The sequence below is a fragment of the Chelonoidis abingdonii genome, chromosome 4, assembly GCF_003597395.2.
Source record: "Chelonoidis abingdonii isolate Lonesome George chromosome 4, CheloAbing_2.0, whole genome shotgun sequence".
NCBI lineage: Eukaryota > Metazoa > Chordata > Testudines > Testudinidae > Chelonoidis > Chelonoidis abingdonii.
In genome coordinates, this window is record NC_133772.1 from 24563215 (window position 1) to 24590614 (window position 27400).

Consider the following 27400-nt stretch of genomic DNA (forward strand, 5'->3'; position numbering starts at 1 on the left):
GCGCCATCGAACCCCTGGAACAATACTTAATAAGATTGTGTTGAAATCTGCTAGCAGTGGATAAAGGCTGTCATTTTTAGGACAATTAACACATAAGTGATTTAAGAAGAATAGAGAGTTTGAAACATCCATGACGTACTACAGACGCGCGAGACGGACCATCTCTAAAGCAGTTTTAAACTTTGTGCAATAGAAACACTGTTAAGAGGACCATGTTGAATAGGAGTATGATGATTATTCTTGGTCTTCTTGCAAACCCTATTTCCTAAAAGGTTAAATGGGCCCTTTCCGGAAGAGTGCCGTAAATAATCCATAAGTCATATTTATACAGTTATTGCAAAAACCTAAGCAGTTGGTAAAGGTCCAAAGATAAGGAAAAGGAAATTGTATATGGGTTATCCTATTGTTCTGAGAAAATATGCTCAAAAGTTCTAAGAACTCTACACTCCAACACATCTACGTTTGCTAAAAACTCATTGTTTTCTAGGTGTGAGTGATGAAGAGATTGGTTGTGTTTTGTTTTTTTACATCTCCACATATAAAGATTCATTTGCGACTTACCTTTAATATACACATAATCCGTTTTTGGCATAGCTGAACATGACAGTAGCTCCATGTCTCATTTTGGCATTACACACAGGTGTAATTAGTGACCTGTGTTTGGCTTTCCTGGGATTTGTATTTAACCCTTAAGAAGGGTTGTACAGTTGAAATTCTATTACAAAAATTAAAATGTTTCTCTAAATATAAGACAAGGTCATTGTGCTTCTTCTAACTAGGGCAGTCTCAAATCAGGGACTCAATTACGTAGAGTTCCTTCACTTGTCCATGTATCGTGGTTAAGAGATTTGGAATTGGGGTTTTTTTTTTGTAGTACAATAGGCTTAAATAGAAGCTGTTAACTGAAAGCCAATACGATAAATCACTCACGTAACCCTCTTGCATATATATCCTAGTATGGTTGAGGTGCACTCATCCAAGACATAACAAAAAGATATGCCCAAAGTTAAACACCTGAGCTCCTCTAAAATAATTTATTGTCTCTTTTCTACATACTTTGTCACTCTTTTACTAAATGAGGTACATGATATACATCTTAAGAGTACTTAATAACCAAAATCAAGTTACATACCCTTTATCTCAAATGTATAATATTAATATGTCTATATGTATTTTGTAAGAAGTTAAGTACTAGAAAGAATGTGTCCATCTTTAGGAAGACCTTGTGCTCAGTGTATTACCTGTAGAAAGGGGATTTATTAAATCAAACGTCACCAATGTAATCCTGAAACATGGCTGAGACAGTAAATCACTCCCTAAATTGGAGCTCCCCCCATAGAAGATTCAGCCTCGAATAGGGTGTGTTTATCTTTTTCTCAAAGAATCCCTGTGTGTTAAGACAGAGGCCACGGTCTATACACTACGGTAGTTGAGATCGAATTAGCTAAAATACGGTTAAAAAAAAAAACTCCATCCATCCGGTGTCACACACTAGGTATAACACATGGTTTAATAATATCGCGCCGTTGTGCCCTCCCCAATCCGTATCATAATCTCTATTTCTGAAAGGCTTGTGCAATTGTGTGATAGTCTTCCTTCCATTAGGCCTTATCCATCCTCTTGCACCATCAGTGCCTTCCACGCACACCTGTAGAATTCTGGAGATGATAAGTGTTATCACGCGAGTATGCACCATTTCTGTGGCGCATAAGATATAGTTCTCGGTCTCGTCACTCCCTTCCACTCTGGAGTTACACAGATCATGCTCCCGTGACTCATTTCTCCTTCCTCCTGCCTCGCGGCGTTTTGTTCTCCTGTTGGTTGTCGCGACTGAGTCATAGAGATGGCAATATTTCAGCTCGGTGGGGTCGAGCATGATGTGACTGATCGGTTGCTGTGTCAGATTCAGCTTGATATTTCTATCTTCTCAGTGCACCGTTTATGCCTGTAATCTTTGTGGAATAGTCCGCGCTTTGGAGAGAGAAGAGCGATGACGATCCGCAGCGCTCAACTCAGCAGCATTCACTTCGCTTTTTTGCTCTATAATGATATGTCTAGAGCCATTGGTTACCGGGTCATTCTGTAACTAGTTCTACTGTATCTTGCAGGGAAGAAGCTAGGCTCTAATTCGTTAGCTGACTCGGTTTACCTTGTTGCTGAGTAGCCCTATACATGCTGCACTTCTCTGTGGCCTTCTCTCGGTGGTGGTGTACATTTTCAGTAAAGATACAGTGTGCTGGCATAAATTGGAGAAAGTCCCTAGAGAAGGAGCTCCAATGTAAGTGAACACCTAGTGAGTGTACTTGAGAGTCTAAGAAAACATCTAGGACCCCTAGTGAGATGGAAGAGATGCTGTGAAAACACAAAAGATCGCGATTAGAATTGGTGAATGTGGACTGGTCACATATAGACGGAGAACAGGAATCAACTCGCGCTGGCGGCCTATTGTTGCATAATCAGATTATTACTCGAAGTCAAGTCTGCCATTAGGATAGAGGAGGCTGATGTGTATTTGACAATGAGTGAGAGAGGAGAGAGAAACACAAAGTGGTTATTTCACAGAGCTATACGAGCTAGGCGTATGGGTTAGCAGAGCTAGAGTATTACACTGAAGGGCGGTGTCTCACCTTTGCAAGCAACAAGGCGTTCTTCAAGTCTAGACATTTAGGAAACACTTCCTACATTGTCAGGGTCGGTCTAAGCACTCGGCAATAATTGCCTACGGAGGTTTCAGACAAACACTGTCAGGAATGGTCTGCGGTCAATACTTAGTCCGCATGACGCTACCGGGGACCTGGACTAGATGACCTCTCACGCGTTCCCTTCCCAGTTTCTCTGATTCACATCAGCATTTATCGCATGTTCCATTCGTTCCCCTCCTCAAAGCCGAAATTAAAAATATTTCTTGCCAGTAGAAGAGCGTGTCATACAGAGCGAATACCTCTTTGAATCCTTAATTGTTACAGCTTTCAAGCTATCCAACTTTTCCAGAAGTTTCCTTTCTTCCCTTTCCATTTTAAAGTTCAAGAGCTGCATTTAATCCTATCCCTGCCGCAGTCCCCAACAAACCACAGTGGCCATGGCATTCAAAACTTTTATACAATCGCACTTAATTTGGTTAATGCCAACAAACACTACACTTCTGTATTCATTAGTAGAGGTTGGACGGCATTAGCGTAACACCACTAATGAACTTATGGCACTTGTACTACACTGGGAAATTATGCTCACCAAAACCTGCCTATTGGGCTATTAAAACCGCGTAAGAGCATACACCACCCTACAATGGGAACTTTTGTACCCGAAATGCCCCAGTTTTGGGGGCTACCTTGGCAGTGTCCGTCCCCCATTTGTGTTCATTGAAGTTATAAAGAATTGCAGATAAATACAGAGACTTGTTAGTGAGATAAAATTGAGGAGGAGGCAGCCTCCCAGGGCTATGACAGTCCAGGCAGTACCGAATCATTTTCTTTACACAGGAAAGGGAGGGGGCTGATGAAGTCAGCCCCAGTTGCTATGATGAAGATGGTTACCAGCCATCTGGGACCATCTACTGGGAGTAACTGGGAGTCATTCCCCATTTTTTACCCCAGGCAACCCCCGGCCAGCCTCACCTGAGGAACAGCCAGGAGCACTCACGGGCTGATGGCAACCGACGGCATAATCAGTCATATTGTACCGTCTACCACACCGGGGAGGGGGAGAGGAGCGGATACTGCTCCTTCACTTGCTGCAGCATCGCAGTCTACAGCAGCATTCAGTACACATAGGGCTGACACTGAAAGAAGTCAAGAAATGATTTCTTTCCCTTTATCTTTCACGTGTGGGTGGTGGGGGTTGGAGGGGGGAAACTGAGGAGCTATTTCCCTGAACCACGCCAGACACTGTGTTCGTTTGAAACCTACAGAATTGGGAGCTCAGCCAAGAATGCAAATACTTTTTTCAGAGACTGCTGTGGACTGTGGGAATAGCTGGAGTCCTCAGTACCCCCACCATCCATGGAGCGTCCATTTGAGTCTCTGGCTTCCCGTTACGATCTTGTCACGCACGCGCTGTGTAATCCTGGAGATTTTTTTCAAATGCTTTGGCATTCGTGTTCTGTAACGGAGCTCTGATACAAACAGATTTGTCTCCCAATACGTACCAGCGATCAGATCTAGTATCTCCCGTACGGTCCATGCTGGAGCTCTTTTTGGATTTGAGACTGCATCGCCACCCGTGCTGATCAGAGCTCCACGCTGGGCAAGCAGGAAATGTAATTCAAAAGTTTCGCGGGGCTTTTCCTGTTTACCTGCCTGCTGCAATCCGAGTTCAGATTGCTGTCCAGAGCGGTCAGTTGGTGCACTGTGGGATACCGTCCGGGAGGCCAATAACATCGATTTCCGTCCACACTAACCGTAATCACGATTGTTATATCGAATTTTACCTCGCTACTGCCTCTTGTCGGGGAGGAGTACAGACCCCTCCAGCTTCACCGTCAGAGGCACCACAGCCGGCCCCACCTCCACCTATAAGGGACAGCTGGCAAAGCAGGAGCAAGCCAAGCTCGTGGAAGAATTCAGCTGCCAATGCTACACTGGCTGGGCAGGGACCCAGTGTTGAACATGAGGGCAACCCAGAGTAAGAACCTCAGCAGGGACACCCCGATATGCACCCCACATGGCCCCCATACACCCCACCCTGACATACCCACATCCCATATTTACTCCCCACATGGCCCCATACACCCCACATATACATCCCCCACATGGCTCCATGCATTACCATGTGGCCCCATACACCCTACCCCTGACATACCCACACCCCACATATACTCCCACATGGCCCCATACACCCACTTATACATCCCCCACATGGCACAGTGCATCCCACGTGACCCCATACACCCCCACCCCTGACATACCCACACCCCACATATACTCCCCACATGGCCCCATACACCCCACTATACATCCCCCACGATCGGCACACTCAATCCCACGTGACCCCATCACCCCCACTCCCTGATATACCCACAAGCCCACATGGCCCCCATAACACCCCACTTATACATCCCCCACATGGCCCAGTGCATCCCACGGACCCATACACCCCCACCCCTGGACATACCCACAAACCCAATATACTCCCCACATGCCCATGCACCCTACATTCCCCATACACTCCACTCCTGACCATCCACAGCCCACATATTACATCCCACATGGCCCATGCACCCTACATGCCCCATACACCCATATACTCCTCCACTGGATCCATGCATCCACAGGCTCCTACACCCCACCCGCACACCACACCCCACATATACACCCATGTGGGCTCACACACCTTAGTAGCCCCATACATCCAATCCCTGAAACACCCCCACACATGGCCTCCATGCGCCATACCCAAAACACCCGCCCCTCGCCTGGCCCAGTTGCCACCCACATGGCCCTCACCCTGAAACACACCTGAACACAATATGGACACAGCTGGATGCAGTTCAATCCTTCTGTCATGTACCCCTCACATAGTGTACTCTGTATCTTTAGAACAGGAACATACATGACTAGTCTGGAACCCCATCATAAACTGAATGCAAGTGTCCCAGATCCATCCTATGCTAAAACCACCTCACAGAGAGGTGCATACCATGTATAGTGATCTCTTGTCATGTCCACAATCGGAAAGATTCATACCTCATAGCCGAAATATCGTGTAACTACAGCATGCAAGGGCTACAACGTTGTAATCCATCCTACATTGAAGCCATTCAGTTGTAGGGCTGTTAAACACTCCCTCCATGGCCTCATGCACCTACGTGGCCCATACCCCCACCCCTGGAACCACCCACCCTGGAACACATCATTCTGAATAAAAGAAATCACAAGCTAGAGCCATGCAAAGAATTCACATCCCAACCTCAAGAGCCATTCACACATGCAGGAAGCACCCGGCACTGCCATACCAATTCAAATGGCTTTATTTGCACAAGTGTAAGCGTGGATGCCTCCATTCTTGGCTGAGACCCCAGGGACTAACAGAGACCTCAGAGTTAACCAATGAATACTGCAAGCTTTGAGCTGAAGCATCAAGGCATGCCTAGCAGGCCTCTATACCAGGCTCTCATCCTGTGTGGATCAACCTCATAAACATCCCACCCACTGGAGCAACACACACTGGCATTTTTTAGTGGATGGTGCCTATCTGGGTGGACTGAGGCAAGGGGGGCTGGCTGAACGGTTTTGGAAGAAATTCCGAGCTGAAGGGTAGCACGGAGAGGGCAGGAAGCTACATGAAAGTGTTGGAAGGGACACAGTGAAGAACACTAGTTGGGGGGAGAGGTTAGATCACACTTTGTGGATAGGTGTGACGTTATTGACCCGTACAGATCATTGTGGCAACCAAGGTCTATAGTGCACCAAATTTGTACAAAGAGGTCAAGAAGGTTGTCTAGAAAAGATTGTAATTTGCTGTTATGATTATGCTATGATGTGTGTATTCATTTTTGATTTGAAGTTTATGAATATTGGCATGTACTTCTATCTCAGTGTGTTTGATTCTAAGTAGATCAGTGAAGCATTTGGCCAGGCTTATTGAGAAGGGACTTTTCAGATTGAGTGCCAGCCAAGAACATGTGAGCAATGTGCTGCCTCTACCTTGTAAAAATGAGTCAGCATGAACATGTGACTTGCTCATGGACTTGCTCAAGGACTGGGCCAGGCTGGGTGTCAATGGGCCGGGTGTCAAAGGATGGGCCAAGGTGATGTCAGTGGTCAGATGTAAAAGAACTGGGACGTGTGGCGGGTGTCAATGGGCTGTAATGTCAAGGACTGGGTGGGCTTGAGTGTCAATGGGCTGAATGTCAAAGGACTGGACTGGCTGGGCTGGGTGTCAGTGAGCCGGGTGTCAAGGACTATGTGCCAATGGGCTGGCCTGGTGTCACTGGGCGGAATGTCAAAGGACTGTGTTGGGCTGGGTGTCAGTGGGCCGGGTGTCAAAGATTGGCCGGGCAGGTGTCAATGGGCTGGGCTGGGTGTCAATGTGCCAGGTGTTAAGGGCTGGCCTGGTCTCAATGGGCTGGACCAGGTGTCAATCGGGCTCGGCCGGGTGTCAATGGGGCTGGGCTGGTTGTCAATGGCTGGATGTCAATGGTCCGGGCTGGCTGACCCGATGTCAATGCACCGTGTTTCAATGGTGTCAAAGGACTGGGCCAGGTGTCAGTCGAGCTGAATATCAAAGGACGGCCAGGCCCAGTGTGAATGGGCCAGGCCAGCTGTCATTGGGCTGGGCCAGGTCATAGGACTATGTCCAATGGGCTGCGCAGTGTCGATGGTCCGGACTGTGTGTCATGGGCTATTGTGAAAGTAGAATGAATTATATTGTAAGAATAGAAAGGATTAAAGAATGTTGTCTGTACCTTTAAGCAAAATTGTGGAATGTTCATCCAGGTGTAGTGCAGGAATTACAGACATTAACATAGAACAATTGCACTGTTAAGGGCAATTGGTGAAGTATTAGCCTTAGATCGATAACAGTTAGTAAGGAAGTGGGATATGCATGCTGTGCCCGAGTGATTTTACTGTTTTTGCTTTCTTTGTCCCTTTGTCTAATTCCCACTCTTTTATCTGTATAAATAAGACTGTTTAGGCCTTGCATGGCTGCTCACATTATCTGGGTGATTAGCAAGCGCTGTGCTAAGAAAAGAGGTTCTGACAAACTGTGAGTCCTGAGTCTAACTTGACAATTTGGAGGTTCCACCGAGATGGCAAACCGCTTAACTGGGGCTGTGTGATTCCCTGACCGTTTTGTAGGATGACTGGCAGCCCGGCACCTGGGCATTGGCCCGAGGGTCCTCCCACTAGAACGGAAAGGCGCACAACCACAGTGAAGTCTACGCCACCGAACCTGTTGGTTCCCACTCTGTTCTGGTAGTGATCCCGGGATCTGACATCAGGATCTGGTCAGGTAATTATTTTCTGTGTGTTGTCCGACTGAAGGACTGTCCTGTCTCTGTGTCTATCTGTCCTCTTGTGGAGTGTTTGAGTCTGGGTGCCGTCTCCGTCCAGGGATAGGCCGACCAAGGGGTTCCTGTCCCCGTGGTCTGAGTGAGTGGAATCTGCAACAATTGCAGCCACACTGCACTTTTGGTAAAACCCCTGGTGCGAAAGCAAGGTGATTGAGGCAGTAGCCTGTGGGCTCCTTTGTGTGTTGCACTGGGCATCGTTCTGACGAACCAAATTTCCTTCTTGTGTGACTGGTGTGTGAAGTCCTTCTGTATGGGTAACAGACATCTAAGTCAGGACAGTTCCCTAAACGAACGCGGCTTATTTATGTATTAGGATGGGTCCGGACTCCTGTAAAAAGGGTCGAGACTCCCCGTAAATTTCTGGAAAAATGTCTAGACTAACTCAGGGGACCCAAAACTCAGTGCCACTGTTAAAATCTTGGAACAAAAGACCGAGTGACACTTAAAGGACAAACTCGGCCAACCTAAAACAAATTGGCTAAAGGAGAGGTTAACTGTTTCATGCAGTGGTGGGAAAGAGCAAATCGTAGGTGGACAAAATCAAAACTTGCTCTCTCAATTATTCAAATAATAAGTTAAAAGCTCTATTAAAACTCCTCTCCACCATCAGACTGAGCGCTCCCCTTACTCCGTTCTCCAAACCCCGGATCGATCCAACCATTTCATTACTCCCATCTCATTGTAAAAGACACACAAGCCCCTTGCTCTGTTCCCTTTGTTGTCTGCCTCAAAAACTGATTCTTTAGTGTTCCACTACCAATCAGCAAGGAGGGTGGGCTCTTCAACTAGCCCCACCGCTTCTGTCCCTTTCCTTGAACATTTCTTTCAAAATTGTGAAGTGAACCACAATAGCACTCACAAATGTTCATTGAAAGAAAAGCAGGATCGGGCCCAGACAAGCAGGCAAGCTAACAGATAAACTGAGAAACAGGTTGAAGCCCTAAGGGAATAGTGTCAGGAGTAAGAAAAGCAGTAAGTGCAAGCATGAACCCCTGGAACAATACTTAAAATGGTGAAATCTGAGTGATAAAGTGTCCATTTTGGGACATAAACAAGTGATTTAAGAAAGAGAGTGAAAGTTAACTCTACAGAGGCGAAGAGAATTAAGCAGTTAAACTTTGTGGAAACTGTTAAAAAGGACCATGTTAAAGAGAGAGAATTCTTGTTTCTTTGCAGCCATTCTAAAAGGAAAATGGCCTTTTCCGGAAGAGTGCCTGTAAATAATCCAAATTATATATACAGTTATGCAAAACAAAGCAGTGTAAAGAAAAGATAAGGAAAAGAAAATGTATATGTATCATATTGTCTGTGAAAATATGTAAAGTTCTAAGAATCTAAACCAACCACAATCTGGTTGTAAAAAACTCTTGTTTTCTAGGTGTTGAGATAGATTGGTTTGTTTTTTTTTTAATGCCACTAAAAATTCATTTGACTCTTAATTCAAAGTTGCAAAACTGACAACCTTTTTGCAAGACACAGGTAATTAGTGCTGTTGGCTTTGGGATTAGTATTTTAACCCTTAAGGGTAACTTGATCTTTACAAAAATTAAATGTTTTATAAATAAAGACCAAGTCATGGCTGCAATAGGCAGATCAAAATCAGGAGAATAGGTAGAGATTCTGGAGTCTTTTAGTGGTTGGGGTTTTTTTGTAACAATAGCAGATAAGAGCTGTAATGAAAGAATAAGAAATTAACATGACCCTTGAAGCAACGCAGAGTGAGGTGCACAAAACAAAAAGAAGCAATGTTAAAACACTGAGCCTTAAAATAGCTCTGTGTAATCAGACTGTCACTTTTATAAGGGTACATGAAAACTCTGTAAGAACAAAACAAACAGTTACATCTTATGTAAAAATTAATATGGCTAATGTTTTTGAAAAGTATAGTATAGAAAGAATAATGTGCATTTTCCGTAGGACTTGTGCAGTGTATATGTAGAAAGGGGTTAAAAAAATGCAATGAAAACATGCTGCTGAAGTAAATCCTATTAGAAGGCTCCAAAAAGAGCCGCAATAGGCTGTGTTTCTTTTCAGATCCCTGTGTTGTTAAGACAGAGCCACGTCTACACTACGGGATAATATCGATTAGCTAAAATCGGTTTTATAAAACTGATATTAATAAATTCGATTTTCATGCGGCCACACTAGGCACATGTAATTCGCCGTTGTGCGTCCATGGTCCGAGGCTAACATCGATTTCTGAAGCGTTGCATTTGTGTAGCTCTTCCGTAGCTATCCCATAAGTTCCCGCAGTCTCCCCGCCCCTTAGAATTCTATCTCTCTTCTTTTCTGGATTGCAACATTCCAACAATTTTGCTTAAAGGTACAGACAACATTTCTTTAATCCTTTCTATTCTTACAATATAATTCATTCTACTTTCACGTGTGGATGAGCATTTACAGGATTGGGGCCTCAGTAATTGATTGCTGGACAGAAGTGACAGCAAAGGAGGGCACCATCAACATTTTAACTTCTCTTGTTTGCATATTTTGTTGATTGATAGTGGAGGATTACATTTATGATTGCTCGTGGTTGCTATGGAAAGATGGAAATCTGTCAAGTTCTGAAAATACATCTTGTTCCCCATGGAGAGAATTCCCTGTGGCAACAGAGAGGCCAGTTTTAGTCACTGCCACTCCATCTGGGTGCTGGGCTCTGCCCCTACAAAGCAAATTGCATGATTGAGGCCTTGACTTGTCACTATCTTCCATAATAAGGCTGATTTCTCCTCTACTCTTTCATACACCACATCCCACAAAAAGAGTTGCGTGGCCTTTGGTTCTTGCAGGTGTCATCTGTGACCAGTAGAATTCCTTTTTGTTTTACATTTTTTGCTCGTCCAAAGATTTTAAATGGATTTAAAAATAAAAAACATTTTGGAAACCAACATGTCTCTAATCCATTGAAATTAATAAAAACAGGAGTCTTTCCAATGCTATTCATCGTCTGTTTAAAAAATTGTAAAACTTGCAACCCTGCAAGTGGATTGGTCGAAGTGGACCTGGACACTTGCACAGAATTCCATTGAAGTCAGTGGGGCTTTGCTTGAATGCACTGGACTGTGATATCTGTACTGGGAACCTCATAACAGGGATGTTCCATCTCTATGCTGTAGCTAGTTTATTCATCTGCTCTGCCTGCATGACTGACACCTGCCGCTTCCATTTTCTACATGATTTATATTCATACTACAAGTGGTCTTCTCTTGTTCAGGATTTTGGACATGAATGGTGGGACTCCCCCCTTGACGTACAAAAGATTTCTTCATATCCTCTCTGTGCTCGGGGACCCTGACATGCCTGTACGAAACCTTACAACTGAGGATTTCCAGTAAGTAATTTTCATGCAGCAAAAGTAGACAATCCAGTAAAGAGCTCTTTCTCTCTTATTATCACAAGAGAAGGATTTGGCCAGTTTAAATGACACTATTAGATGATATATTGCATTATTTGAACACGTAATTAAATAATGGGTTGTATGTATAAAGAATGTGCAACTGTGACTAAGAGGGCTAAAATAATAATAATACTTAATATTAAATTATTATTATTTATTGCATGGCACCTAGGAGACCAAGTTATGGACCGGTTCCCCATTGTGCTAGGCACTGGGAAAACACAGAACAAGAAGACAGTAACACTTGGATGTATAAGCAAGGGAATATCAGTGGCATTACCTCAGTATGTGACATTGGTGAGACCATTATTGGGATACTGTGTCCACTTCTGGTGTCTATACTTTAAAAAGAACGTTGAAATAATTGAAGGGGTTCAGGGAAGAGCTACAAGCGTAATTTGAGGTCTGGAAAACCTGCATTATAGTGAGCCATTAATGAAGCACAATCTATTTAGTTCATCCAAGAGAAGATGGTGACTTGATCATGGTCTATAAACACCTACATCAGGAGATGGTTTCTAATAGCAGATCACTTTTTAATTTAACAGACAGAAGCATGACATGAGTCAATGGCTGGAAGTTGAAGCTAAACATAATCAGGTAGATTTTTACAAGTGAAGGTAATTAACCTCTGGAAAAACTCTATTCTGTATAAGTCTTATATCATGCTTCTCAGCATAGTATCTGAGCACCATCCCACAGTGCATGAAACAGTGACAAACATCCATCATGTGTTGCTTGGTTTCTGATTCTCTCCCCAGGGGAAAAGCATATGCAGTGGAATATCTTGTTTAATAGATATTTAAAAAAAATACATGTTGCTTTGTGCTTGTTAGAGAAGGCAGGGTCTCTTGGAGTGGAAGGTGGTATGGTTTGTGATGGTCCTTAGTTCCTGGGGAAGTTCATTCCACTGTTTCAGTCTGACCTCCAAGAAAGTTCTGTCTGCTTCACAAACCAGCTTTACCTTTATAGTAGATAGTTCCACTGGACCAGAGAAGTGGATTTGTTGACCACAGTCTACACATCCTGGAGTTTTAGGTTCTTTTCGATACTGTGGCCCATGCCATGGAGTGCCTCAAAGATAAGGACTGAGACCTTGAACTTGATTCAACATTCTATGGCAAGCTGATGTAGGGAACAGAGGATGGGTGTCATATATTCCAGGTAGCCTGTGATGGTGAGGAGATACATAGAAGTATTCTGGACTAGTTCTGTTTTTTAAGTGCTGAAACTCATGCCCAGGTGTGTTGCATTGCTGTAGTTCAACTGAGAAGTGACAAAGTCTTGAATAACAAGCTAGGTTATCGGCCACCAGGATGGGATGGAGTCTCCTAACCAATCAGACAGGTTAGAAAGCATTACTTGTGAATGCTGCTGCCTGAGAGCCTAGCATCACCAAGGAGTCCAAGAGTACTCCTAATTGTGAACTGAATTGACCAACTCTGGGTGTGAACCTTCAACCAAATTCTTCAAAACGCCCTGCCCACCAGTGTCGCCTCTGTCTTGCTCGGGTTCGGCTTCTGCCATCTGTACTTCATCTATGAGCTGATCTCATCCAAGCACTGGGCCATCTTGATGGTAGTGGTGTGGTCATACGTGGTGAAGGACAGATAGAGCTGTGTGTCATTTTCATATTGCTGGCAACTGAGTCCGTGTTTTCTGACCAGTTCACCTAGTGGCTGCAAGTCAGTGTGGTAAAGGCCTGGAGAGAGAATTGATACTTGTGGCATTCTACAGCTGAGAGGTCTAATAGTGGAGGTTTAGTTTCCCATCACTTCTTGTTGGGTGCATCCCTCCAGGAAGGACTGAAACCATTTTAGTGTACTACCTTGTTTCCCTGCCATAGGGTGACCAGATGTCCCGATTTTATAGGGACTGTCCTGATTTTTGGGTCTTTTCCTTATGTAGGCTCCTATTACCCCCCCATGCCTCGTCCCAGTTTTTCAGATTTGCTGTCTAGTCACCCTACCCTGCCACCTCTCTCAGGTGAGACAGCGATGCCCAGTGGTTGACAGTGTTGAATGCTGCAGAGAGGTCCAGGAGGACGAAAATGAACATTTGTCCTTCATCAATTGACATAAGGAGATAATCCATCTGTGCCACTAAAGCATTTTTTTCGGTCCCCTCTCTGGGCCTGAATCCAGATTCTGCCAGGTCTAGATTATTGGATTCAGTTAGATGAGCTTGTAGTTGACATTTAGCTAACTTTTCTGTGAGCTTGCTTAGGAATGGAAGTTTGACACTGGGTAGTAGTTGGCTTGAGCTGATGTAACTAGAGTAGGTTTCTTCAGTGTTGGTCTGTTGTGTGTTTTCAGGAGGAAGGGAATGACTAACTAAGGGAGGTGGTGGAATCTCCATCACTTGAAATCTTTGGATTCCTCTTTCTAAAAGATACACTGTAGCTAACCCAGAAATCATAGGTTTAATGCAGGAATCACTTGGTGAAATTCTGGGGCCTGGGTTTTGCCAGAGTTTCTGCTATATAGTCATAGTGGTCCCTTTGGTATTTAAAATCTATTCATGTAATGGACAAGGGGCCAGAGTTAAGGTTACACAGGCATTTATTTCATCAGACCTTGCTAGTTCAGTAGACTAAATTACATTGTGTGTGTGTGTGTTTTCTCTCATGCACACAGGTATTACTGAAGGAAGCTGAGTCAAGGAGATACGTTTTTTATTTTGTTCTGAAAGCAGTGAAGTTAGTGATCCAGAGGGAAGTTGCATCAGGGCAGGAAAGACGGTGTAATAGATAGAGCAATGGATTGGAATTTCAGACACCTGGGTGCCATTCCCATCTCAGCCACAGACTTCCTGTGTAACCACAAGCCAGTCACTTAATCTACCCTGTGCTTGAGCTCCCATCTGTAACATGGCCCTCACAGGGGTGTTGTGAGGATAGAATTAATTGATTATGGTGAGACTCCCCAGATATACTTAGTCCTGCCATGAGTGTAGGGGACTGGATTAGATGATTTTTCAAGGTCCCTTTTAGTCCTATGATTCTGTGATTACAGTGGTGAGAGCCATGTGAGTAGACAGATAGACTGGGTTAGACTTTTCCTTATTTTTTTAATAATTCCTGGTTACCTTTTTAAATACATGATGAAAGATAAAGAGGCTCATGCTTGCATAGTGCTGTGCTCCATGAAGGGCTCATGTTACACCAGTGCTCTGAGATCTGCACTGCCTTCCAGTTCATTTCCAGCTGTCACTGAAATGTGGCTGCATCCATGTTTCAGGGGGAGTAAAAAGGCCTTTTGTAATATAACTCTCTTTCTGATGTGGGTGCTTGACTCAGGGCCTCTGACTGACCCTCTTCGTTTCCTTCCTATTTGAAGGGAGACACCTCCACCCTGGTGCACATCCATCATCTCAGGGAGTGGGGCCAGCCCCAGCAGCAGAAATGTGGGATTGCTCAAAGGGCCACAGCTCTGGGAGACCAGGAGCACCCTGAAGGGCAGGAGCAGAGGGGAACCTACTGCTGGATTAGCAAGGGACAGATGAGAGGACAGTTGAAAGGAGTCACTTTGCCTCCTGCCCCTGATAAAACCTATCACAGCCCAGGGAGGCCCATCTCCAGAGGTGGGAGAGACAGTAAGGGGGTGGGGCAGGAATAGGGGGTTTAGAACCTGTCCGAAGATGCCAGAAGCCTGAGGATGGAGGGGAGAAGGCTCTCCCTCCCCGCTCCCAAGATTAGGAGGAGACTGCTGGGGAGGAGGTGCCGGAAGGAAAGCACATTGGTCCTCCCTGCCACAAACACAGCAGACTGGGAGTGAGACAATGTGCCGTGCAAGGGCTGTGCTGCAGGGAGCTCAGCAGGCCAGTTGCTGGACCCAGACCTGAGCACTGCTCTCCTGTCTTCCTCTGTCTGCATCCTGTAGGGCTGAGAACTGCCTCTCTGCACTCCCGTCCCAGTGGCAATGATCTGTGCATGTCCCCACCCTTGCCACCACCACAGGTTGGGGTGAGCACATCCCCTGCTCAGACACATCCTATTGCTCACCCTGGCCTTCCCGGATCCAGTGTCACCCTGTTACTGTCTAGTGTCATACCACAGTGGGTCTCCCTGTGTCCTTGCTTGGACTCATTCATCATGGAAGAGTCTGCTCAGAGGTGCAGCCATGGGAGGTGAGGGAGGCATGTCCCCCGACTTTTCACTATGCTGCTGCTGTCTCCTTTAGTGGCTGCAGGAGAGGCTCATTCCGCCTCCTGATCACAACTCCCTGCTAACGTTTTTCAAGGAGGCTGCAGACGGGGACCTCTGACTACATTGCCTCTCTTGCTCTGGCTTATTGCTCTGGTGGCATTACCCTGTACCATGATTAAAGAGGAGACAGGAGCCATCTCCTTGGCACGCTGCATGGGAAGTGCTCTTCCTCCCTCCTCTTCATCCTGTTCTCTCTTTGAAAGAAGCCTCTCTTTTAAATTAGGAGATGTAAGCCTGCCCCTGAGCTGCACCTGGCTGAATGTTACAGGGTGCCCCTCCCCGAGGATTTGGAAATCCCCCGAGACAGCGAGTCCCCGTGGAGAGGGGGAGAAACTGAAGGGCTGCAGCGACTAGAGCAACACTTGAAAAATCAGGTGAGTCTCACTTTTGATGAACCTGTTCCTTTTCCTCTTGCTCTGGATGCTTGCTAATAGCGCCATACTGATCCAGGTTATTATGGCCCTTAGCCCTGCTTCAGATGGCTGGGTCTGATCCCAGCAGGCAGAGAGGCTGGCCATAAAGGATCACTCAGCATCAAAGCACCTTGCTTCATCCCAGCTCTTGGCTCCTGGCAGGGCTGACATGCCTGGGCTGGCATAGATGTCTCCAAGCAAACAACTCATGTCCCCTGGCATTTGAGAAGCCACCTACCAGGCTAAGTAGAAAAGATCTGTAGTTTGGTACAGTTACACCCAAGTGGACCCTCTTATACATTCAGAATACTCCTCTGACAAGACCTGTCAGCTTTTTTGGGGAATTTGAGCTTTTGGGGGCCCATAGAGTAGAAGCAACCTGGTCTCCGGCCTCACACAGAAGGTTGATGTATTTGGAGAACTAAGTATTCCAGATGAGGCTTCCTTTGCCTTTGGTGCTTGATTTAACAATGGCCACTCTACCTCAGATGTCGTTGTTGCCTTTGGATTGTGGTGCACAGAGAAGCTTGGGAGGAATGAGCTGGGGCAGCAGCTGGAATGCAGTGTCTTTATACCAGTCCCTTTTGATGCAGGTCAGTTAGGAGATGCATTTATAAACTAGGGTGGTATGGCTCTTCATGTGCCATGAACCCTAAGCAAGGTTTCATGTGGCCTGCTGCAAGCTAGCCCCATGTTCTGTGAGAATGACTCAGGAGCTGTGTAATACTGCAGCGTGACAAACAGGAAATTCTGCTGCAGCTTCAGGGAAATTCAAAACTAGAGGGTTGTTCCTGAAAGAAATGCGAAAGTATACAGTGCAAGCAACCAGGTCTCCCTTGAGTTATTTATTGTTATATTAAATTCAGCTTATTTCATACCTCCTCCAGACTGTCAGTTTAAGGTGCCCCAGGATTGTGTGTTGAGAACACATGATTGCATTGCAGCAGTTGTCATGGGGAAAACTGGAGACTGTTGGTAGCTGGGTAGGAGGCAGTAGGGGGTTTTGGTCCTTGAGGAGCCAGGCGGGCTCCTTAGGATTTTAGGAAAAGCTCATTAGCTGGCCATTTTTGCTTGAATAAATCATCAGCAAAATAGTTGACAATGTTATTAATGATCAAAATTAGGTTTCTGAGTTAACACCCAGTTGACAAATGGGACAGTTCACCGCTCTCTTAGAGCAATTATCCTAGACTGTGGAATTTTTCCACTTATCCCATTGTTCCTGGAAGTCATCTCTGCCTTAGTTTGTTTTCAGTTCAGGTTTGCTTTGCAACTGTAATGGCCAGATTATATATAAATGGAGGTTTAGAGTCTAGAGCACAGTCTGCAGTCAGTTCCATAGCCACAAGTGTGACACTTCCTGGGGGTACCCTGGGTTGTGAGGCACCTTGCTACCACCTGCCCTTAGCATGAGGACATCTTGTCTGTGCCTGCCGGGGGTCAGCTCCCCAACTCCACTAGCCACAGGCAGTACAAGCACTGCCCTCTAGGCCTACTGTCTCTCTATACCCTATAGGTTAACCACAGGCACACTCCAACCTCCAAGCCCTGTGAGCATCTCCCTGGAGGGTTCAGCCCCCTTTCCACTGAACACGCACTGCATTCACAGATTCACTGCTCCCAAAGGAACTGTACCCTCCTGCTTACCAAAAATGCCTCAGATCACAGCTCCCCTTAACACACAGCCCTTAGACAGGTTTATAGTGAAAACATGAAAAAGTTTATTTAACCCAAAATAGAGATTTGAGAAGTAGCAAGTAAAAGTATTGGAAACAAATGGTTACACATAAAATACGATCATAACACGTATCATAGACAGGAGCTTAGACTTAAATTAACAAGATGCTTTCCTGTCCAACGAAGTTTAGCTCACCCAAAGTCCCTGTGTCGTTTTCCAGCCAGGCTGGCCGTGACCCTCCTTTCATAGGACAGAACACACTGATAGTTCATCTCCTTGGAGGAAGGAGGAGCGTGTCTCTAAACCCCCAACAACCCATCATCTTTATTTATAAACAGGATTCCTTCCCCTTCCCACTCCCAGTTGTTTCTTCCTATGTGCTCTTTTCTTGTTGACTTTGCAGTCTCTTGATCAGCATTCAGCTCAGACTGTAGATGGGCCTCCGTTGTGTAGCAGAACATATACAATGCACACATGACCACTCCGAGAGAGAGAAGGGACTCTTTCCTTCTGCCTAACAGAAACATGTTTGTCACCGTCTCGTGACTTGCCTTAACTCATGAAGATCAGCCTGGGAGCTTAAATTCCTAACTGTATTAGACACTAAAAATCACGGACTCAGTAGAGATACTGGTTTTATGTCTCATAACAGCAATCTGTAACCCACTAGCCCTCCTTTATCCTATGCCTGCAGCAGTGTTAATTTCCCATTTCATCTTGAATAGGCTCTTGTAACATCTGTAAAGTCCTTATGCTTAACAATATGTCCCACCTTGTATTTAGCTGTGACACTCAGGGGTGGTCTACACTATGGGGGAAAATCGATCTTAGATACGCAACTTCAGCTACATGAATAACGCAGCTGAAGTCGAAGTATCTAAGATCGAATTACTCACCGTCCTCATGGCGCGGGATCGATGTCCGCGGCTCCCCCTGTCGTTTCCGCAACTCTGCTTGGCTTGGTGGAGTTCCAAAATCGATATAAGCGCATTCAAGGATCGTATGCTACCCACCAATACGGCGGGTAGTGAAGACGTAGCCTCAGATTGCCTTTCTAGATCTGAAGAAGAGCTCTGTGGAGCCTGAAAGCTTTGTCTCTCTCACCAACAGAAGTTAGTCCAATAAAAGATATTCCCTCAATATTCCCTCAGTCTCTCTAATACTGTGGGACCAGCATGGCTACAACAAAACTGCAAACAATTAGCAATATATTCATTTTGAAATGATTCTAATGACCAGTGGGCTACTGGCTCTCAGTAGAGACCTCCCATGCCACCTACTAGTGCAAACAAACCATTGTGTTTGGTTACATAGGCTTGTCTCATAGGTATCAAATGGATTCTTGTAACAGGCTGTAAAGTCTCATCCTCTTGGCAGGTGATGATCCTGCTGGAAAATGGCTTTTGCTGATTCACAATTGCAGGGGGGAAATTTCCCTACTAGCTATAAGAAAAGTGGGAGTGGCTTTCCCTGGGAGATTTAGAGTGTGGGCTGAGCGGGTTACATTTTGTATTTCATTTTGATTTGAGTTCTTTTCACACATAATGCCACCTCCAGGAAGGGGCACAACTTGTGTGGCCTGTGTTTGGAGTATAGTGGGGAAGCCATCTGCCCACAGCTCTTTTCTGTTTCATTAACAGGACATACGTTGTGGTGTTCTGCCTAAAATTGGTTCTTTTTTTTTTCTTTTTCTTTTTTTTTAGGGCTGGATAGCAAATTTTACTAAACCAAAAACAATTCCAAATTCTCTGCTTCCGAGTACTACAGGACTGAGTCCCTATTTCAGCTTGGGTTGTTTGTCAGTTCGGAGTTTTTTTTATAGACTATCAAACATTTATGCTCAGGTAAGAAAATGCCGTGTGCAAATCAAGCCAACACAATGGTTATCTAACAGTTTCCTAAAGCCGACTAGTCTCCTCCTCAGCAACAGTCGTATTAATAGTGCAAAGTGGCTTTAGATATTGTTTGGAATATTATCCTTAAACAGATTAAAGCTTTGCCCTGACGAGGATTTCAAGGTGTGATGTTAGCTCGTGTTACCTAGCTCCATCTAATTAACACTGGCTAAAATTGCAGCCAAGACAAAGGCCTTGGCTACCCTTGCGAGTTACAGTGCATTAAAGGAGCCCCAGGCGCACTAGCTCACTACCCATCCACACTGGCAAGGCACGTAGAGCACTCTGACTCCGCGGCTAGAGCGCTTCTGGTACTCTACCTCGGTGAGTAGAATAATGTTTGATGCACCCCCGCTGGAGCGCCCCAGTGTCAGTGTGAACGAGATGTTGCATTACTGTGCTCTGATTAGCCTCCGAAAATGTCCCATAATGCCCTTAAGTCAAGTGGCCCCTCTTGTCATTGTTTTGGATATGCCCTTTGAAAGCTCTGTTTGACAGCCAGCTGCTTATCTGCTCCGAGACAAAGTAACCATTACTGTGGAATGCTGTGTGAGAGAGAGAGAGGCGAGGGGGGAGGGAGAGGTCTGCTGCTGTCTGAACTTACAAGACAGCATGCCGACATGCTCTCAGCTCCCCCAAAACCCACTCTCTCTCCCCCTACATACATACAACACACTCCCTGTCACACTCCACTCCACTCCTTTGAAAAGCACATTGCAGCCACTTGCATGCTGGGATAGCTACCACAATGCACTGCTCTCTATGGCTGTTGCAAGACCTGCTAATGTGGCCATGCCAGTGCGCTGTCAGTGTGGACAGACTACAGCGCCTTCCCTACTGTGCTCTACGAAGGCTGGTTTAACTCCAAGTGCTCTACATCTGCAAGTGTAACCATGCCCAAAGCAACTGTCCTTTAGCACAGGCTAAAGTAATCAAATTGGAGGGAGGAGAAGAAGCCTAGGGTGTAACTCAACCAGCTAAAATTTAGCTAAAGGTGTCATCCCAGAGTTAAGTGGGGTTCTCAGTCAACAAAACCTAAGGATGTTTTGGCTGCCGGTCAAGCTAAACAACATCAAGTTTGTCCTCCTTTGCAAATCTTAAATCTTGTATTTGCAAAAATATCAGTGCATAACTCAAAAACAGATGTCCAGAATTTGCACAACCTTTGAGAAATTACCATTGAGAACAAGCCTGGAAAATGCCACCCTACATGGAGACTGTTTCACAGTCTGTATGGGCGCAGAGGTCCATTTGGCAGATCCATCTGGGGGATCCATTTGTGGGAAGGGGGTTCTAATTAACTTTTTTTAAAAGGCTACTCTTCTTCAGGGCATGAATCCAAGCAACTATGTATCAATCAGTGCGTGTCTGGTTTAAGGAATCTTGGGTTTTTATTTTTGCTGCAGCAAGAAATCCCAGTATGAATCTATCCTGGAAGGTCAGGGTGTTGCAGAAAATTATTCTAGAAGGTCAGGGAATATTGAGTTTTAGAGGTTTTCAGCTCACTCTGTTTTGGTGCTGGAAACTTTGTTTCAAACCCTGGCTCCTTGGATTCAACAGTAAAGTGCTATAAAGCTAGCAGATATTTTCAGCTATATTATCTGGGCCAGATCATCAGCTGGCATAAATTGTTGTGGCACAACTGAAGTTAATGGCCCTATGTCTCTGTTGCAGTCAAAAAACCACTCTCTGCCACCTGTGTCACTTCAAGGACAGCTTCTGTGGAGAGAATTCTTCTATACAGTGGCATCAGCAACACCAAACTTTACCAAAATGGCGGGGAACCCCATTTGCCTTCAGATCAACTGGTACCAAGATGCAGAGAGACTCCACAAGTGGAGAATGGTAATGTGCTGCATTCCCATTTGAGTAGAACTGATGCATTTATTTCTCTTGTTGGCTATTTCTAATGCAGCACAATGTATGCCACAGGTGAAGGAACAGAAGTTTGACACTGTGTACAGTCAAGCATGAGGGTTTATTACACACAGCGCTGTTGGAGAGTCACTTCGCTTATTAGGCTCAGTCAGCCACTGCTAAACAATTGATTAGAATAGATTATATAGAGTGCCAATGGGTGGAGAGAAGCGACGGAGTGGGAGTTCCGGAGTCCCTGGATAGGTTCTAGCAGCAAGACAAAATGAGCACAATAAGCCAATAGCCTGAAAGATTACATAATGGCTCCGTCCATAGCTCAGGTTAACGTATTTGCTAATACACAGCTGTTATCACTCAAAATTCTCCTCTTGCAATGTATAAGTTAAATCCTGATTTCAGGTCCAAAGGAATGACAGTGGCTCTTTCCAGACAGATTGGCCCCCAGGTACATTCCTGGAGGGTCTTAAAGCAAAAAGAACAGTCAACAGCAATGACAATCGTGTATGGTTTACCAATGCGTTCCTGCGAACTAGGATTGGCATCTGTGAGGGACAGATGCCATAACTCAGGCTGTCACGTCAGGCTTCTCCCTGAACCCTGGTCGGCACTCGGGGAGTATGTACAGTTATCTTTCCCTGAACCAGGGAGCAGACTTTAAGGCCCCTCTCAGTGAGTTATGTGACTATAACTCATGATAAGCCTCCTAATTACTGCTCCCCACCTGGAGTTATGCTGTTTCAGCTTATTTTATGTATAGCTGAACAAACAAGGTTGTTTCCTGCTTATCCCAGCTTTTCTTTAGCCATGTATTGTCCATTGTTAACTAGGCCTTGTGCCTCAGACCAGGCTGTGGAGTTTGGGCCTGTGTGAAAGATTCTTAACAGAGACTGTGGTCAAGATCTTACCTACATATTATTGGGATTTTGACCCTTCAACAGGACTGTGAATAGCATTTAAAAAAAAAAGCAAGCCTCTGGGTACAACATACATTTCATAGAGTATCCTTCATGCAAACTGTATCCCAAAGTACTATAGAGAATTAAATGCTTAGGAAGTGACTGACTTCCTCAAGGTTTATATTGACCAGAGAATTGAACATAGCCCATCCACCTTTTAGACACCTGAGCACAGGGCTGGAAGCCAGGAAACTCTGAGTCCTATTCCCGCTTGTTCTCCTGACTGTCTCTAATACCCCAATGAGAAAATTCAGAAGGGTTGGAGGAGGAGGAGGTCTAACAATGTCTTCAGTATATGCCCCTGAAGGAGATGGGGATGAAGGACTCTGTTGGTGTTCCAACCCCAGGATCTTGCAGTAATGTTTCACCCGTCATGGCCCCTGGGTATTTTTTATTTCCTGCTGACTCTTTGGAGAGTTTTCCAACCAACCAACCAAAAAAACCCAGGGAACCTAATCTGTATAAGAGGTACACAATGATAATAATTAATACCTAGCTCTCACACAAACAAAGAGCCCGATCCAGGCCCCTCAGTGCAGTGTGTCCATATAACCATCATCAATATTCTTATCGTTTGCTGTTTTTCTTCTTCAAACCACTTGATGAGCATTGACTCCTCACTGCACTCCCAAGCCATTGGCAAGTGTCATTATCACTGCTTTACAGATAGGAAGATGGACACAGAGCAATGAAATTACTTTCCCAGGGCCACAGAGAAACTGATCTTCGTTGGTGCCAGGATAGGAACTATAAAAGCAGCAAAGAGTCCTGTGGCACCTTATAGACTAACAGACGTTTTGGAGCATGAGCTTTTGTGGGTGAATACACACATCGTCCCATGCGTCTGATGAAGTGGGTATTCCCCCAGGAAAGCTTATGCTCTGTTAGTCTATAAGGTGCCACAGGACTCTTTGTTGCTTTTTACAGTAATTTTAAATTCATTAATATCAGTTAGCAGTACTTTCCCGCTTTCCTGTATCGCTCATCTATCTGCCTGGTCCATGCCTACCCTACCATTGCAGTCTGAGCACCTTTGAAGTTCCAGGGGAGGGTCTCCAGCACCTTTACATAGGGCCAAGCGCCAGCTCTGCCATTGTTCAGGTTCAGGAGCCCTTACTGTTTAAAGAACAACTATTCTAAATGCTCTAAAATCTGCATGCTTACTCGCATTGCCTTGTAATTTGGCGTGCATCATGGGACCGCAGGGTAGAATCACTGTTCCAAAATTGGGCTCATTTGAGAATGGAGTTCCCAAGATACAGCACCCCCCTACACAAAAGTATTTCTTAAGGTTGAAGCAGCAAAGAATCCTGTGGCATCTTATAGACCAGGGGTAGGCAACCTATGGCACTTGTGCTGAGGGCGGCATGCATGCTGATTTTCTGTGGCACTCACACTGTCCGGGTCTTGGCCACCGGTTCAAGGGGCTCGGCATTTTAATTTCATTTTAATTGAAGCTTCTTAAAACATTTTAAAAACCTTATTTACTTTACATAACAATAGTTTAGTTATATATTATAGATTTATAGAAAGAGATCTTCTACAAACGTTAAAATGTATTACTGGCACACAAAACCTTAAATCAGAGAGAATAAATGAAGACTCGGCACACGACTTCTGAAAGGTTGCTGATCCCCGTTATAGACTAACAGACATATTGGAGCATGAACTTTCACGGGTGAATACCCATTTCGTCGGATGCATCACCTACAAAAGCTCATGCTCCAATACATCTGTTAGTCTATAAGGTGCCACAGGACTCTTTGCTGCTTTTAGAGATCCAGACTAACATGGCTACCCCTCTGATACTGGATAGGAACTAACCTCTCATTAGCCTACATATGCTAATTTAGCCAAGTAGTTCCTGAAAAATAGGCTATTTGAATCCTAACATCTTCCTTATAATATCCTAATATCTTTGGATATTCTTATCGCCCTGATGACCTACTGCTACAGGTTTAATCCTTCACAGCCTTGCACCCTATGTTGTCTCTGCAAAGTGCTATCATTCCTATCTGGTAATGCTTGACACCTGTTTAGCATAGGTGTCTATGACGATGCAAGTTGCTAGCCAGGGGAGAATCACAGAGCTGGGGAAAAAATTTTGGACAAATAGTTTATTTGCTGAAACATACAGTTTTTAGTTGACTCAAAACAAATTTGCTGAATAGTTTGGGCCCAAAAAACTTTTTGGGGAAGAGGAGGCTTGCTCCCTATAACTTCTGGTGCAGTGGTTATAATATTCCTCTGGGACGTGAGAGACCCAGGTTCAGAGTCCCTGCCGCCCGGCCCCCCACCTAGGGCTTCATTTCTGGCCCCACTCTAGTGGAGGGGTTTCTGAGTGGGAGGCACTGGGCATAGGAGAGGGGTCTGAGGGGTGCGCTGTGGTTATCAACCTGCGGACCAGGTAATACAAAATAAGTCAAGAACTACTGCCCTAAAATCATTCTCATTCTTGTTCCCTAGTCCATTGTGCCAGAATATCCCATACCTCAGTGGCTAAGTCACCCTTCAGTGTGAACAAGAGTTGCACATTGGGCCCCTAATGCCTGATCCTGTGACAAAGTGACTGGTCTCTGTGTTGAAAGAAAGGGCAAGAGGGAAGAAGCAATTCTAGGAGGTGAAGGAGGAAATGGAGTACTGTGTATATTGAGCAGGAGGACTGAAATATTTTACGTGTTTTAGGCTCAGACAGGGTTTCCATGGATTGATGCTATCATGACTCAGCTTCATCAGGAAGGTTGGATTCACCACCTTGCTCGACATGCTGTTGCCTGCTTCCTAACTCGAGGAGACCTCTGGATCAGCTGGGAAGAGGGCATGAAGGTTCACAATATTTTCTTTCATTGTTCATTGACCTGTTCCTAAAGGTGCTTTGATGAAGCCCCTATGAAAAGCAAACCTTCTGGAGGGTTTGAATTGTTGAGCAATCATAGAATCATAGAATTGTAGGACTGGAAGGGACCTCGAAAGGTCTTCTAGTCCAGTCCCCTGCACTCATGGCAATGTTTCATTATACTGTGCTCCTGTGGTAAGATTATGGGCTCTGTTGTGCTGGATAGTGTACAGATACATGCATCATAAGAGGCAGTTCCTGCTCTGCAGAGCTAATAATCTAAATAAATCAGACAAAGATTGGGAGGGGAACTAGAAGCACAAAGAGAAATGACTGGCTGAGCCTCGCACAGCAAGCCAGTAGCAGATCCAGGAATAGAACCCAGATCTCCTGCATCCTGACTCCAGGTATAAAAATCTGAATTCCCGCTTACTAACCACAAGAGAGAAAAACAAATACATATGCACATATTAGCGTAGTTCCTACCGATGCCTCCTAACCAGGTCCTAGGTCCCCGAGCTGCCTGCAGGTCTTTCCTTCTCCATAGCCTGCCTAGACTGACTTCCTTCTAGTAATATATCCCAATAGTTCCCAGCCTCCCCTGCTCTTAAAGGGATAGCACCCTATTTCAGTGTCTGTTTAACAGCCTTTGCCCTTTATTTCACAGACCTGCAGTCTTTACTTCTTTGCCACACAGGTGTTCCCCACCCCCAAGATGTGTTGTTTTCTCTCTCTTTAATTTCTCATGAAATACAGGTGTTTGAAGAGATGCTGTTAGATGCAGATTACAGCATCAATGCAGGAAACTGGATGTGGCTGTCAGCCAGCGCTTTCTTCCATCAGTACACACGCATTTTCTGCCCGGTGCGCTTTGGCAAACGCACAGATCCAGAAGGGCAATATATCCGGTAAGAATATCCTTTTTTTTTCCCCCCAACTATTCTAGGTACTTTTTAGCACCTGCTACTGTAGTATCTGAATACCTGGCAGTCTTCACTGTCAGTATCCTGTAGTCCAGTGGGGTAGGGCAGAGCTGTCATCCCTGTTTTACATATGAGGCACAGAGTGACTAAGGGACTTGGCCAAGGTCACATGGGAAGCCTGTGGCAGAACAGAACATTGAGCATCTGTCTTCCAAGTCCAAGGCCAGCACGCTCACCACTGGGTCATCCTTCTCCTCTAATGCAATAGTTTATCAGTCCCTACCACTCTTTCTGGTCCTGTCCTTGTGCATTTTAGCAGAAGCCTGCACTGGGACTCAGGAAAGCTGGGTTCTATTCCTGCCTGTGCCACTGGCCCAGTGGGTGATTTTGGGCAAGTCACTTTCCCCGCTCCGTGCCTCAGTTTCCCCATCTATAAAATGGGGATCATGCTCCTGACCATCTTTGTGAAACATTCTGAGTTACCAATGAAAAGCTCTGTAGATCATTAGTGTCTCATCATTGCTGATAAAGATATTGATCAGGCTCATGTTTAAGTAATTGGCAATTTTACAATAGACTTCAATAAGAACAGAATCCGGTGCTAACTAGGTATTTGTGTCTAAGCATACATTCTCCTTTTTCCCTTGCTGCCTCCTGCTGATTCATTTAGATCTGTCCCAAACTCATACAGTTGAGACATGCTGAAATATCAACATGGTTGCTTAGCGCTCTCATGCATTGAAATACTCAAGTATTTGCCTAGAGAATTTAAATATGTATATGTATGTATATTGTTTTTTTGTAGAAAATACCTCCCAGTGCTAACGAATTTTCCTTCCAAGTACATCTACGAACCTTGGACAGCACCAGAAGAGGCACAGAAGCAGGCAGGATGTATTATAGGTAATTCTGAGGCCATGTTAAGGATTTTGCTACTGATACGGTTATGTGAAATAAGTATTTTCTTGAGACAAAAACGTAACATTTGAACCAAGGATTTGGCTCTTACATTCTGAAATGGATCAGCCTAACATTTTCGGTTGTTTCAGCTCTCAGATGAAGATGACTTGTTATTACACACTGCAGTATGACTTCAGGGTCTGCTGTGCCTTAATATTGTCCCGAGTGCCAAACCTAATGCAATCCCTCAGGCGGTTGTCTGTCAGATGTACTCACGTGGGCCCCATTGCCATAGTATCTGAATCC

General features: G+C 45.0%; 1 protein-coding gene across 1 annotated transcript in view; it reads left to right on the forward strand.

Moving 5' to 3' along the window:
• LOC116831694 (cryptochrome-1-like) overlaps positions 1-27400 on the forward strand; it is a 54617-nt gene that overhangs the window by 14675 nt on the left and 12542 nt on the right. Inside the window, exons 3-9 of the mRNA XM_075064965.1 lie at positions 11224-11342; positions 15839-15989; positions 19410-19550; positions 21276-21446; positions 25121-25261; positions 26028-26179; positions 27000-27097. Of these exons, the coding sequence (XP_074921066.1) occupies positions 11224-11342; positions 15839-15989; positions 19410-19550; positions 21276-21446; positions 25121-25261; positions 26028-26179; positions 27000-27097 (973 nt within the window). The remainder of the gene's footprint in view (positions 1-11223; positions 11343-15838; positions 15990-19409; positions 19551-21275; positions 21447-25120; positions 25262-26027; positions 26180-26999; positions 27098-27400) is intronic.